The sequence below is a fragment of the Pholcus phalangioides genome, unplaced genomic scaffold, assembly GCF_987345545.1.
Source record: "Pholcus phalangioides strain wild (caught in Gottingen) unplaced genomic scaffold, Ppha-v1.0 ptg000014l_1, whole genome shotgun sequence".
Taxonomy (NCBI): domain Eukaryota; kingdom Metazoa; phylum Arthropoda; class Arachnida; order Araneae; family Pholcidae; genus Pholcus; species Pholcus phalangioides.
The window spans coordinates 18,305,856-18,321,422 of NW_028301607.1; the positions used below are offsets into that span (position 1 = coordinate 18,305,856).

Genomic DNA, 15,567 nt, shown 5'->3' on the forward strand with positions numbered 1-15,567 from the left:
CGGCACCTGAAGAGTGTGTGTTTATCGAAATTAAAAATGTTAGTTCCCATGTCATCATCGGCGTGATATACATTCCTCCCGGCCCGTCCGTGGAGTTGTATCGGACATGTTTTACTTTCATTGTCCACAATCGCGAATTCTCTAAATCTGACTGCATAATAGTTGGTGATTTTAATCTTCCGTCTTTAAATTGGGTCAGTGGCGTACCTCAACACAGCTGTCTGCGAGACATTGAGCTTGAATTTTTATCATTTTTTAATTACTATGATTTTCAGCAACTGATATCTTCGCCGAATTCTAATGGGTATTACTTGGATTTATGCCTTGCGAAGCTTCTTCGTGTCGATGTAGTAGTGACCACATGTGATGATCCATTAATTAGAGAAGACTTACATCACCCCAGTTTCGAGATTTACATTTTTTGTGTAGAAAATAGTTCTCGGGGTGTTGCTAGAAAGTACGTCAGCAGTGAATACAACTTTCGTAAGGCGGACTTCTTATTATATAATCTTCTGGATCAAACAGACTGGTCTTGCCTTCGAGCTCACTGTGAAGTAGACGATGCTCTTACTTGCTTCTTAGTTTAATCTTCGCTGCATTTGACTCTGCTGTCCCTCGAAAAAGTGATTCCAAAAAATCTTTTCCTCGTTGATTCGACACTAATGTAATCAAGGCAATACGCAAGAAAAATTCTATTACAAATAAACTTCTATCTAGTAATGGTTAATTGAATCTTAACAATTTTCGTGGCCAACGTAGACTCCTTAAATCCCTGATCCGAAGTGCACGAGACTCGTATTATCGCCGCATCGGAGATGATATTCATACGGACTCTTCTACATTTTGGAACTTTATGAAATGTCAACGACGGAAACTTACACCGAGAAACTTCAATTATGAAGAAATGAGTTTTTCGGAGGATGAGAAAATTGCAAACAAATTCGCCGAGTACTTCCAGTCTGTATTTTCTTCTCAGGTTCAGAGTACATCTTGGGAAGACTACAGTAGTGAACATCAGATAGCTAATAGACTTGATATTTTTGACATTGGTGAAATAACTGAAAGTGATGTTATCGGCACTATACGGCATACGAAATCTATCAAATTCATAGGCCCAGATGGTATTCCAGCCTACATAATCAAAGCATGTGGAACTATTTTTTCAGAACCTCTCGTAATTCTCTTAAATCTCTCCTTGCGTAAAAATGTTTTCCCATCTTCTTGGAAGCTCACAAATGCCATTCCGATTTTAAAAAGCGGTCTAAATCCGAAGTCACCAACTATAGACCCCTATTTTATCCGCCGTCTCTAAACTCTTCGAGCACATCGTATATTGCAAATTGTACAACCATATCCGTCTAGAATTATCTCCGTCTCAACATGGGTTTTTGCCAAATCGCTCAACTGAAACAAATCTTGTTCTTCTCACTCACGACCTTGCTAAAACAATCGACGCCAACAAGCAGACAGATGTCATTTACACAGATTTCACTAAGGCTTTCGACAAAATAAATCACCAGACACTACTTTACAAACACCGTTCTTTCAATGTGTCCGAGGTGGACCTATGTGGTTCACCAGCTCCTTAAATTTTAGAACATCCCAAGTTGTATTTCATAACGCAATTTCAACAAAGTATGTCAGTGGATCGGGTGTTCCCCAGGGTTCAAATCTTGGACCATTGCTTTTCTTAATATTCGGGAATGACCTTCCTCGGGGCTTCAGTGCATCAAAGTGTCTGATGTATGCGGATGAGGTGAACATTTATCGCGAAGTTGGGAGTCTGGAAGATTGCATGGCTCTACAAATACACCTACAGTCTCTCCATGATTGGTGTGGGGCTAATTTCTTCCAGCTCAATGTTCGTAAATGCCACGTCATCAGCTATACACTACACCATTGATGCTTTCTCGATCAGTCGTGCTTCCATAATCAAAGACCTTGGTGTTTTCTTTGACTCCAAGCTTTCATTTACCGACCATATATATGATCTCACCAATAAATGCTTAAAACTGCTAGGATTTGTTGTGAGGAGCAGCAATAATTTCAAATCAATTGCGACATTTTTCAGGACTTATGTGCTCCCGAAACTATAGAGTACTTCACTATTATATAGGGTTCTCATAAGAATCTAGACTCACTGTTTCCAGAAAGAGTCCAAAACAGATTTCTACGTTACATGTTTTACAGGCAATTTCACGTCTACATCAATGACAGCATAACTGAACTGCGACGTTTTTTCCAATCATTGGAATGCCGAAGAAGAAGAAGTTACCTTCGCTTTTTGTATAAAATTGTCAATAGTATAATTGATGATTGCTACCTTCTTCAACTTGTTGATTTTTCTGTTCCAATTGGAAATAGGCCTGTTCGGTGGACTTTTCTCCTCCCTAAACCCCGAACAAATATTTTACGACGGTCCCCTATTTTTGAGATGTGCAATATATATAATCAGTGCGATGTGAAACCCGATATGTTCAATTCAACTATAAGAGAATTTTTTAAAAGTTATATGTGAGTATTGAATATTCATGTTATGCTTTTCCATAAGTATTTCTATTGTTCCACTCGTTTTAGTTTTTTGTAGTTTGTATTTGTAGTTTTGTATTTCTTTTCTCTTGTCCATCTCTGTAATTGGGCAGTCCTTGCATGTTGAGACGTGAATAAATAAATAAAAGGGAGAGAGAGGGAAGTGTGAAGACTTTACGTGTACTTCAATTAAAATGTTCATTTTTTTCCAGTCAACGACGCCTCCATATAGATGACGACGTCCGCCAATTTTTTTCTTCTTGCCTTTGGATGGTAAAAGTCCGCTATAACTAGAGCTCACAATAGCGAGGCGAATTATAAAAGACGTCTACACGGACTTCGCATAATAAGCGGATTTCAATTGTTTGTGTGTATGATGGAAAAGCACGAAAAATAGAAAGAAAAAATGGGGGGGGGTAAAACTGTGACTTTTCTGTGTTCATCTTATGCTAAAAGTACCTCTGATTAATGTTTATGCATGTGCGATGATAAACGTCATCCATAGTTCAACTCATAAAGAGAAGGGGAAAAAACTGGCATTTCCGAGATTTTTTGACGTTATAGCGAAAGCTATCCAATTTTCAACTCGCTGTAACCGAATTTTTTTCCCGTATCTTTAATATTAGTTCTTTGACAATCACTTGTAAATCACTCGTGAGACTTTTGTTAGCCGTACTCGTTATATCAGATTCTTACATTGTTATACATGCAAAGCTTTCCATAACATATTCTCATGACTATTGCAGGCTATAATTGAAGCACCTGAAAAGCAACTAACACTCAATGAAATTTACAATTGGTTTCAAAATACATTTTGTTACTTCCGGAGGAATGCTGCCACATGGAAAGTAAGTAATCTCTTTCTGAATTATTTTCATCTTACACTCATTTTAAAATTAAAACAATTCATAACATTTGATTATAATTAACTAAATTCCGTCAAGTATTTATTTTGAATATTAACAGGTTCTATTTTATATCAGTGAATGGCTCAGTGTTACCTGCTAAACTGAATTTCCTCTCAGCGTAAATGCTCGTTTCTTTTCTTTGTTTTTCTTCCTTGTATAAAGATGCTTTTGGTATTATCCAGCATCTTTTGTATTTTAGAATTATTTAATATGTTTACCAACGAAAGCCCAGGACTTCATGAGGGTAGACAAAATAAAGCTAGCTTCATAGTGACTAAAGAAATGGGAACAAAATCTAATGTCATGATTGATACCCATGAAATTCCCCACCTACGTAGCTGGCAATTCATGGTAAGGACCGTTTTTAAAGTGTGAGTGTATATATATAACTTTGCCTCAAAACCTAACGTAAGAGTAGTTTCTACTCTTGCGCATGCCCTAAAAACGTAATATTTTCCTGGTTAAAGTGGACTTAAAATGAAATATTCGATCACACAATAACAACTCCTTAGAAAACAAAAAAAATGTTTCGCGTATATATAAAGTTCACAAGTCATGGCAACAAAATTGATAAATCAGTTCCAACAAATGGAAAATAAAGCCAAAAATACTAAATTATGCAAAAATGCAAAAGTTATACTTCTTTAAATTTTTTAGTGACTATTAACTGTTGAGTCTTCGGAAATAACAGAAGCCGATTTATGTTTTAAATTCCGTTTTGTTTCTTCAATTTGCTTCTTAGTAAATTTTCTCTTCAAATTAAATTTTACTCCTTGTGTTCCAAATAGCCGTTACGGACAATTTTTTAAAAATATGTTTTTTTCTAAAAATAAAAATTTTATAAATTTTACTAAAGTTTTACTACTAAAATTTTTATTTTTTAGAATTGCTATAGCATGGCTTCTTTGTAGTTTGAGTATTTTTTTTTATAATTACTCCCCGGTAGAAAACTAATAGAGTAATTTGTGCCCCAGTTGAAAATTTCATCGAAACGTAATCATGTATGTGCAGGTGGGAACAAGTAAAATATAATGATCGCAAAAAATGTGAACTCCACGCCTGACTGTAATTATTCATTCACAAAAGCCAATGTTATTAAAGATGGTCAAAAACATTGGCAATGGGAGACAGTTCATAAGGGCAAGTGAGCTTTTTTTCTGCATTATGTTGTGAATCCCCAAAAAAGAAAGATGAATTCAAGATCTTGTATTTCTTGAAAATACTTTAAACATTATTCTAATTCGCTGCATATTCATCATTTCCCATGCGTTATCTCCCCCCCCCCTTTCCGTCTGTTTGTCTGTGTCTGCCTCTTAAAATTTCCTTGGGAACATTATCTCCCCCCCCCCCCCAAACTAGGTAAAACTGCTAAAAAAAAAATCAAGGAAATCAAGTTCCCAAGGAAATTTTAACGGTTTCAGGGTATATCGGGACTGCAGATTTTGACCCTTACAGCGGCAATGCCGAGATATATCGTCAAACTCGATCTGCCTTATTTCTGTTACCCCGATATATCTCTCAACACGCTTTTATTTCCAGTGTGGCAGTTGTAATGCTGATTAGGAAAACTTTAAAAACCGCTTAAAGAGTTAAAACTGGTTTGGTTTTATCGAAATTTCTCTAGTTTTTGAGATAATGCATACTCCTAACATTTCAATATAGTCTGCAGCCACTAATTTTTGCGTCGGGGATTTTTACTTTCAATTTTTCATTTAATTTCCTATTTTATTCAATATATTATTACATTTATATCATGATCTGACACATCAGTGGTCTTTATTTATTAATATTAAGTTTATCATTGATTTACATTTCGCACAGTTTCAATGTGATTTGTATGCTGCTTATGTATTACTCAAATTTACTTATCCATTACTGTTAAATCTCAAAAACTATAGCCAAACGAATAAAACCAATGCAGATTTGAAACAGTGCCCCAAAATAAATCTAAAGTCACAGATATTTTTGAGAACAAAATCAGTGCCATCAGTTATGTTTGTTATAAAAAGAAATTTGAATCCCGTCAAGTGGAAGAAACTGATCAAGAACTGACGGAAATCGCTTTTTCTCATACATTTGCCTTCACTATAAGAAAGTCATTGCAAAAGGAGCTCCACACGTATATGGATCACAGTGAATACTATCGATTGATTACAACATTTATTACGGAAATGTTTGTTAATAAGACTTATAAACCAAAAGCCAGTTTGGTTAAACTTCAGTTTCAGAATACACTAAAAAAAACTTTCGACGGAAAAAAATTGATAGCATTATCCGAACTCCCGATGACTATAAACAATTTTTTTCGAATTTGCAAAATTTATAACAACACCCGAATGATAACATTATTTGTGATTAAGTGGCGTCGATTGTATTATAAATTGAGAATTGAAACGTTAAAAAAACCGCTATTTTGTAGGAGAATTCGTTATTATCTGAATGTGTAGTGGTAGAAAAACCCCCGTCCAAGGCATGCAAATATACATTATAATATTAAGGAAGAAGATAATCAGCATTCGAAAGCTAATTAGGGCGTGGTCGATAAGATACTGAAGTACCAAAGGATGTTTAGAAGTGTCGCGAGTTCGATACACGGTTCACCATTGTCAGAAACTTTCCTGACACGGGAGTAAAACAGAAACGGCACATGACCACAGAAAAAGATTGCTACCGCATCGAGGAGTTAGCGTACCAATCAATCTCTCAGTGAGTATAAAAAAAAGAAACCGTTTCGGAGTCGGCAATAAATTGTAGGTCCCGGTCTAACTAGCCCTCGTGTGCAAAAAATGACCGTGGCTAGACAAAAATGATAAAATGGAAGCTAATTAAATGGTTTGTTAGTGACCCTTAATTGCCTACAAATTTCGCTTAGTATGGAACTTTCATATCCAGGGCCGGATTACAATGTTTGAAGACCCTAAGCACTTGGTTTTGGTGTCCCTCCCCGTCCCTAAAAGTATATATTACTCGATATCGAATCTATAAAGGAAACAACATTAAATTAAATTTCATACTTCACAAGTAACTATTCTAAGGTAGAATTATTATTTGAATATTTTTAAGCACGGACGGAGGAAAAGAAAAGAGGAGGAGAGACTTTCGACTTGCAAATTCACTGATAATATCTCTTATTATCATTTTTGTTTATTTTTAGAACACTTTCGAAAGTTTTTGGAATTTTTCTTTCGCATTTCTCAAAGATACACCTTCAATTTCTAGGCTTTTTTTATCAAAATATTTTAAAAACATTTAAAGATATTTTTCTCCCATCGACTGCTTGTTCGGATTTCACAAAGTGGCTTCAAACGCAACGACTGAATCTTGGCATGGCCGATATCACATTATTTTTGGTGAACAATAATCATTTGGTACCTGTTCTTTCAGATGCATTTTCGAGTGGCAATCTGTTACCATTTCTTTTACTACTATGGTAGATCGAACTAAAGCGTCTTCATACCTATATTCTATGAGTTCTAGATCGAACCAGAAAATGGTGGCTCTAAGCTGTGTAGCCTATGCAGAAGTGAAAAAAAAATTAATGTTTTGTGCAACATTGCAAACTATGAGCGTACTCAACTGAATGATTCGCACAGAAACTCGTGTTTTTTTTTACATTTAAACGTGATCCTCACGCACTCTCAAGAGAAGTAACTCCGTAAGATCTGTCCAGGAAATTGTTAGTGTTAGTAGAGATCGAAGAACCGGAATTTGAACCCAGACTTGTACAATCAGAGGCTAGTTCCCTAACCACTGGACTGCCAGATGGCAATTTCTAACGCATTTCATCTGTCTGAGAACATAGCGACGAGTTTTCAGGGTTATTTTACTGGTGCGACTTATACGCCAGAACTGTCGGCACTGCGCAATCTGTCTCGCACGGGTAATAATAATTAACTATAAGATAAAACCATATATTAACTGTAATATAAAATGTAAAGTCAAAGTGCCCCCATGTTGCTGTTAAAGTAGCTCAAGCTAACTTTATAGAAATTGCACGAAATCTCATTCCAAAAACTTAACTTTAACGTGATATCTAGTTTGCAATGTTATCGGTATTTTTGTATTTGTACTATCCTTTTGATGAATATCTTCAACTTATAATCAATCGAATATTTTAATATTTTCTGCCAGATGCTTGATGTTGGCAAAAAATTGTACTTGAAAAAAAATTGGCAACTTTTCGTGGTGCCCCTTTTCTCTTGATGCCTTAAGCACGTGCTTATTTTACTTCCGGCCATGTTCATATCAATACTTAACTAGAATTCTTATGTGATTAAAAATGTTATTTTCGTACTGGATGTCAAATTTTGTCATCATACAAGCGGATCACCAAATATGCAATTTTTTTGTGTTTCATGTATGGCAATTTGCGTAATTTCTCCGTATACATGTATTCATTAATGGAATCTAATGATGATAGTAGTAAGCCAATACCAATAATTTTGATCAGGTGTGTGAAAAAATCGTTTTCTTGAGTCCAAGTTAGCTCTAGTGAAAAAAACGTTTTGGATATGACGAATATATATATAAAAGCCCAAAAGAATAACAGAATGAGACTCAAAATACACTATTTTCATGAATTGGAAAATTGAAAAAAAAAATTGTAAACAGCAATCTGAATAAAACTTTCATTAAAAGAAAAGAATATTTTTCATGAATAAAAATATTGACATGAATGAAGATAAAAAAGTTCAAAGAACTTATTCTGGCTTTTTGTTCAAACCTTTTCCTACAGAACTTTCTCCAATTACATTAGAATAGAGGTTCTCAACCGGGAGCCATATGATCCCTTGTAATTTTGGGATACTCTGAAAGTGTCGCGGGTAAAAACCAAGAAAAGGGAGAACCAAGGAAAGTTCATAAGGGGTCACAGAGACCGGTGATACACGTACAGTAATCTCTCACTTATGCGTCGGTGCAAGGGAACAAGGAAAAAAGAAGTATAAGTGAGTAAGGTGCATAAGTGAATAACATTAAAATGATATTTCTTAGACCGGGAGTGCAGAAAATCGTCTTAGGTTGCGAACATAGTGCACGTGTGTTTCGGATTCCGAGAGTGGGCGTGATTTACTCGCACCGAAGGGTGCGATGTACACAGTGCAAGCAGATTATCCGCTTCCTTACTTTACACTGCATATTTTTTACTCGTCAAACCGGAGGGTGGGAAAACAGCGAGACAAAGAGAAAATACTGAGGTAAAGAAAAAAAGAGCCGTTGCGATTCACCGGGCTGCCAATAAAGTGTCTGGAAAAAGGAGTTACCATAAAACGGGAGTGGCCAACTTCTTTTTGCTTAAGGCTAATAACAATCAGCTGACGTTATGACCCTTAAACAGAAAGAAGTTGAAATTTGTTTTCGTCGCTAATAATAATGAATGTAAGTAGTTTTCCTTGTTGGAACGAGAATACCTCAAATAATGATCACAAATTTGATTTATCACCTTGTAAATTAATTTAAATTTGATAATTTATGTTTACCTTGTCGGAGCCGCATGCGGCCCGCGGATCAGCTGATGGTTACCCCTGCCATAAAGTAGGAAGGAGGAAGAAGGAGAGCTCGAATTTTTATTATTTCTCCCATCTGCTCTGGACCCGTAGGCGGTCAATTGTCTCACCTCAGTTTGTCGTGGTACAAACTCGTCGCAGTGCCAATTCGTCGCGGTACAAATTTTTCGCAGCTCCAATTCGTCGCGATACAAGTTTGTCGCAGAATCAATTCGTGGAAAAGACGATTCTTCACTGTACATGTTCCACGCTATCTTGTATGTAAGTTTTGTCTTATACGTGAAATAAGAAACATGAACAAAAGTGTACACAGTTTACTAAAAATAATTATTTTTTGTCATTGTAAAATGAAAATTTCAATTAAATTGATATTGATATTCTATTATTTAGTTATTGTAATTACCATATCAATTACAATAAAAAATTTAACTGCATATAAAAAATTCTATTTGAAAATTTAGTTATTAAAAAAATTTTAAATGTTAAATAATTGATTTTTGCTATGAAAAAAATTTCAATATTATGTGGAAAAATTTCGATGTTTATGATATTACCTAAATAACAGTGGAGCCTCTTTTTAACTGTAACCTTCCATCCACCCCATCGGTCTTGGAGTCCCCCTCCCCCTTCAGAGAGTCACTAAAAATTACCACTGCAGTATCTCCATAAGAACCTGAAATATTTAATTAATTAATTAATTTAATTCAATTAACATTTAATTTTCACCATATAAGCCACACTTTCCGCTTTTTGTTGGTATTTCTATTTCTCGCAGCGAAGAAAGTTGGGCGCAGATCAAGAGTAAAAATGTACAGTGCTTATGAATGACGATTCGATGAAGCTTCTTTCATAATGGCCACAGGATGAGCACTGACAAAGACCATATAATTGCCATTAAGAAAGACGACTATAAGTCAGTCGCATATCTTTGGCTGGCTTCTTTGAATGTTTTCCACATAGTTTTCATTCGTGTCCGGAAAATTCACCGCCAGCAATTCACCGACAACAATTCACCGACCAACAATTCACCGCTAGGAAAATTCACCGACCAACAATTCACCGCCATGCAATTCACCGCTAGGAAAATTCACCGACCAACAATTCGCCGCCATGCAATTCACCGCTAGGTAAATTCACCGCTAGGAAAATTCACCGACCGACAATTCACCGCCATGCAATTCACCACTAGGAAAATTCACCGCTAGGAAAATTCACCGACTAGCAATTCACCGACAACAGTTCAATGCGAGGGAGTGAGCGATTGAGTGACCGAGTGAGTCAGTGATTGAATGACCGAGTCAGTGATTGAGTGACCGAGTGAGTGACTGAGTGACCGAGTGAGTGAGTGACCCAGTGAGTGACTGAGTGACCGAGTGAGTCAGTGATTGAGTGACCGAGTGAGTCAGTGACCGAGTGAGTCAGTGACCCAGTGAGTGACTGAGTGACCGAGTGAGTCAGTGATTGAGTGACCGAGTGAGTGAGTGACCCAGTGAATGACCGAGTAAGTAAGTGATTGAGTGACCGAGTGAATGAGTGAGTGACTGAGTGACCGAGTAAGTAAGTGATTCAGTTACTGAGTGAGTGAGTGACCCAGTGAGTGACCGAGTGACCGAGTGAGTGACTGAGTGACCCAGTGAGTGACTGAGTGACCGAGTAAGTGATTGAGTGACCGATTGAGTAAGTGATTGAGCGGGTGAGTGAGTGACCCAGTAGTGACTGAGTGACCGAGTGAGTGAGTGAGTGACCCAATGAGTGACTGAGTGACCGAGTAAGTGATTGAGTGACCGATTGAGTAAGTGATTGAGCGGGTGAGTGAGTGACCCAGTAGTGACTGAGTGACCGAGTGAGTGAGTGAGTGACCCAATGAGTGACTGAGTGACCGAGTATGTAAGTGATTGAGTGACCCAGTGAGTGACTGAGTGACCGAGTAAGTAAGTGATTGAGTGACCCAGTGAGTGACTGAGTGACCGAGTAAGTAAGTGATTGAGTGACCGAGTGAGTAAGTGATTGATCCAGTCAGTGATTGAGTGAGTAAGTGATTGATCGAGTCAGTGATTGAGCGGGTGAGTGAGTGACCGAGTGAGTAAGTAATTGATCGAGTCAGTGATTGAGCGAGCGAGTAAATTGGTTAGTGAGAGAGGGAGTGAGTGAATTGGTTAGTTAGTTAGTTTTTAACCTAGTAGTGTCACAAATGATTAAAAAATCCGATTGTTCCGAAAACGTATTTATGATGAAGTGTTGATTTGAAGACACTTGGATCGGGCGTCCTCTTCGTCGTGGTGGTCGTCGTCAGCCGCGCTTTGGCATCGACATTTGGAACTGCTTTCAAGGAACGCGTAACGATTTACCAACAATTCTATAGAAGGATGGCATCGAGCGTTCCAACAGCAATTATCTGCTCACCACCCAGATATATGGAAGTTCATCGGTGCCATAAAAAGAGAACAGAGTTTGAATGAAGTTCGGATGGTGCAAATTGTAAGTGGACAAAACCATCACATTGATTAGGAGAAAGAAATACCGGGACTCTGCGCAGAGATTAAAGAATTTACCCTTGACCGAATTCCGAAATTTTATGGGGTCCCAGACTGGATATACCTTGGGCTTCCACTATCGCTAGGACCCCTGGAAATGAAACCTTTTAATTTCCCCATGAAGGTATATGTGCAATAACCCGGGTACCCCGACCCTGTATGTTGGGAGCACTGGTGATATATGTATATTTTACGTATACATACCTCTCGGCATGACCCCCACGAGGGCAGGGCTGACAGGGGTCGGAACGTTTCTTATCGCTTTTTGATATTTTCACACTATAAATTAAGTACAGAGGGGTCCGTGAAAAAGCTGGTTTGGGGGCCGCCATCCATTTCAGCTTAGGGGACCTGCTGTAGGATGTGGGAAACTCGGGGTATATGCACATTACTTGGTCCCGATGTGTCAAATGGGTCCCGATATATGCAAGAGTTAAATGAAAACTTGACCCCAAAATCGTAACCGACTTCCGTAACACAAAAACGTAACAGATTTCCATCACTCAAAAAACGTCACCGACTCCCGTAATAAAAAAATCGTCACTAATTTCCGTTGCATAGGAAGTATATATATACACATATAGTAAATATAGAGTACATATACTAGATACGCACTAAGGCGGGTTCCTGAAAGTTCATCACGTGAAATCGCGGGTAACAGCTAGTTCAGCATAAAAAAATCCATTGGTTACTGATGATCAGCGATGTTTTTTATAATATCAAAGTGATAACAGGAGATGATTTTAAACATTTTTAGGGGGTTGATTCATCGCGTATCCACTTACTTTATTATCTTTTAATTCTGTTATTATCCCTTTTAACATTCCATTAGAAGTTTCTGAGTAAAACCGAGTTAATGGAATTTTGTTGAATATACTATCTTGTATTGGGCAACAGCAAATTGTAATTTATACAAATACAAGGCCACAACAGGCAAAACGCCCAGCGAGGTGGCTGAGAAAAAGATGCCCACAATAAATATGGATGTCATATATTTCAAAAATACAGCAACCCGAATCCGTATCATCTGAATTTCTTCTCATAAAGTCATTATTTAAACTTTCCACCATATCTTTAGGACATGGCACTTACTCACTCAATAGATCACTCACTCACTAGATCGCTCACTCACTTAGCAGCTCGCTCACTCACTCACGGACTGACTTACTCGCTCATTGAATCAGTAACCCACTCGCTCACTGAATCACTTACTCACTCGGTCAATCAGTCCCTCACTGGGTCACTCACTCACTCAGTAACCCAATCGCTCATTCCCTCGCTAACTGACTCGCATCGAACTGTCGTCGGTGAATTGCATGGCGGTGAATTGTTGGTCGGTGAATTTTCCTAGCGGTGAACTGCATGGCGGTGAATTGTTGGTCGGTGAATTTTCCTAGCGGTGAACTGCATGGCGGTGAATTGTTGGTCGGTGAATTTTCCTAGTGGTGAATTGCATGGCGGTGAATTGTTGGTCGGTGAATTTTCCTAGCGGTGAATTTTCCTAGCGGTGAATTGCATGGCGGTGAATTGTTGGTCGGTAAATTTTCCTCGCGGTGAATTGCATGGCGGTGAATTGTTGGTCGGTGAATTTTCCTAGCGGTGAATTGCATGGCGGTGAATTGATTGTCGGTGAATTTTCCGGCGGTGAATTGTTGTCGGTGAATTTTCCGTAAACCGTTTTCATTAGTGTCTACGTTTTTCGGTAGTGAAGGTTGGTGGTTTTCTTGGTCTCATTTTCCTGTTGGCAAAAACATGGAATATTGCAAAACCAAACGTGGAAATGATATGCTGCTTTGTTTGTGTGTTTAAAAGTTTTTCCACTTAATTCATGTTCCGAAATTATAAAAACTTTTAATGCAATTGAATGATTTAGTCTTTTATTAATACTCTTTATTTGAATTTTTTGTTACACCGTAAAATAGAGCTACAGATTATACGGATGACAAAACATAATGTGGTACTTTTTAGATTGAATTTTTTGAATCCAATTTAAATTGCAATAAATTGAAATCTCTTACGTATCGTTAAAAAAACGAAAAAAAATTATGGTAGTTTAAAATAGCATTACACATTATTTTATTAATCATCATCAGGCTTTTTACTGCGATGTTCACGTTATATAAGTGTTTAAATAAAATTATACTTAATGGCACTGAAAATAAACAAAGATTTATATATTGTGGAGTGCTTATATGTACGATATGAATTTTTTTAAATTAAAATTATCTTGATACACGTAGGCTATAATCAGAGGCGGATTTATAGCTTTACCACCTGTAGGCTATTCAAACCTTCCCCCCCTTCTCCCTTTTAATTCATGTTCTTCATCACCAATTACTCACTTTCGGTTACGCCCTTTCACTTGAACGTGTCATCCTTCGATAAAGCCCGCATACCCCCAGCCCACCCAGGAAAAATATGCCTCTGAATATAATCCTATATTGTTTGTTAATGTTAGTTCACTTGTGTTGTAAGAAGAAATTTTTAATAATCGTTGACTTGAGCCGTATGAGTATCATGTACAAGAAGTTACATATAATGGGCAATGTCTGATTTAATTCTTTTTACTTGAGAGTTGTAATAATAGTAGTACTTTAGAGTTGAAAAAAAACTCAATCAAATCAAAAATCGATTGACATTTGCAGTGGTGACAGAGACAGGGATGCTGTGGGTGTACACAGTACTCCATGGAATGGGTATGGACACCCAGAGAATTGATTCAGAAATCAAAATTTCCTACTTAAAGATCAAGAAAAGGAGTTTCAAACACTTCTGTGCCAGTAAAAGGCGCCGACATGAAGAAAACATTGAGGGGGCTGAAAATTGACATTTATTCCGTACTAGCTGATACCCGGCGACGTTGCCCGCCCCGTAAAAATTGTATACATGTATAGCTTATTAATTATTTCTTAATAAAAAAAAAATTTCTGCATCGAGTAAGAAAAAATTATTTTTATTTTTAAATATTTTAATTAAAAACTTCGGGCAATCGCTTTTGTATAGTCACAATATTTTTTGTTTTTCCATCTGGTGTGCAGATGTACAAATTTTTGGGATTACCAACAGGCGACGTAAAGCTATCCGTGTGAAAAATAGGGCTCAAGTAGGTTGATACCTGTCACTGCAAACGACTGGCGTTGCGCTTTGTTTATTGTCATGGCAAAAGCTAAACGAATCGAGAACCGCAATCGCTTGGAAGACATTTCTTCAGTTATAATTGGGATACGTGGAATAAAAACGTCTTCTCCTCCGGCACATCCAGTTAGAATCGTTGCTTCAATTATTTAATTGTGCAATTTCTTCACGCAGAGTCTGGTGCCATTGCAGAGTGTTGGTGTCTCCAAATTTCTTAAAAGTGTTATAAGTGTTCCGACTTCCAGGGTCAAGTTGTGTGGTTGCACAACCGGAATATCCAAAGAGTTCAGAAATTCTGCAGGATACAGAACTACTGTCTGCGCTGAGTCCGTGACAGTGTCAACCGATTTGTAAGATGTGGAGTCTTCTGGAATAATTTTTAGGATTTTTTCGTTGATCTTCTTCACACTGTCATTTTCCGGTGCCAGAATCACTCTCTCACAAAGCCACTCATGATTTCGGTGATTTTGTTGAATGTTTGGTAAGAGTTTGTTTGCAAGTTCTTGAACTGCCAAAACCCATTTGGGAACGAAATCGGCCTAGTGCTTGGGTCTACTGTAATTCCTCCATTGTTCAATTGGCAAGTTTGATCAACTAATGTAAAAATGGTAGCAGTGCTGAGTCATTTTGCAGTTGAACTCGCATGTTGGTGGATAATGATATTTTTTTAAATTCGTGCCAGAGGGTTGATGATTTGAGACAATCATTGAGTTCATCAGCTGGCGATGAACATTTTTTTCCCAGTTTTGGCGTCGTAGTTGTTGTTCTCTGTTGTTAGTGACGTCATACGTCCAGCTTGTGCAGCGAATATTATTCAAACGCCTTTTAAGCAATTTTTAAATTGAAACTATACCTCTACGATGGGTGGTTGATGAGATAAAGGTCTCATTAGCACTTACAGGACAACCTGTATATAGGCAAGCAAAAATATCTGGCGCTTCCCGGGTTTTCTTCAAT

General features: G+C 37.5%; 1 protein-coding gene across 4 annotated transcripts in view; it reads left to right on the top strand.

The window, feature by feature from the left end:
- Nucleotides 1–15,567, top strand: part of LOC149078233 (uncharacterized) — a 575,966-nt gene that overhangs the window by 400,345 nt on the left and 160,054 nt on the right. For all 4 annotated transcript variants that reach the window (XM_089241835.1, XM_089241837.1, XM_089241838.1 and 1 more), the window contains exon 11: nucleotides 3,276–3,377. In XM_089241835.1, the coding sequence (XP_089097961.1) occupies nucleotides 3,276–3,377 (102 nt within the window). The remainder of the gene's footprint in view (nucleotides 1–3,275; nucleotides 3,378–15,567) is intronic.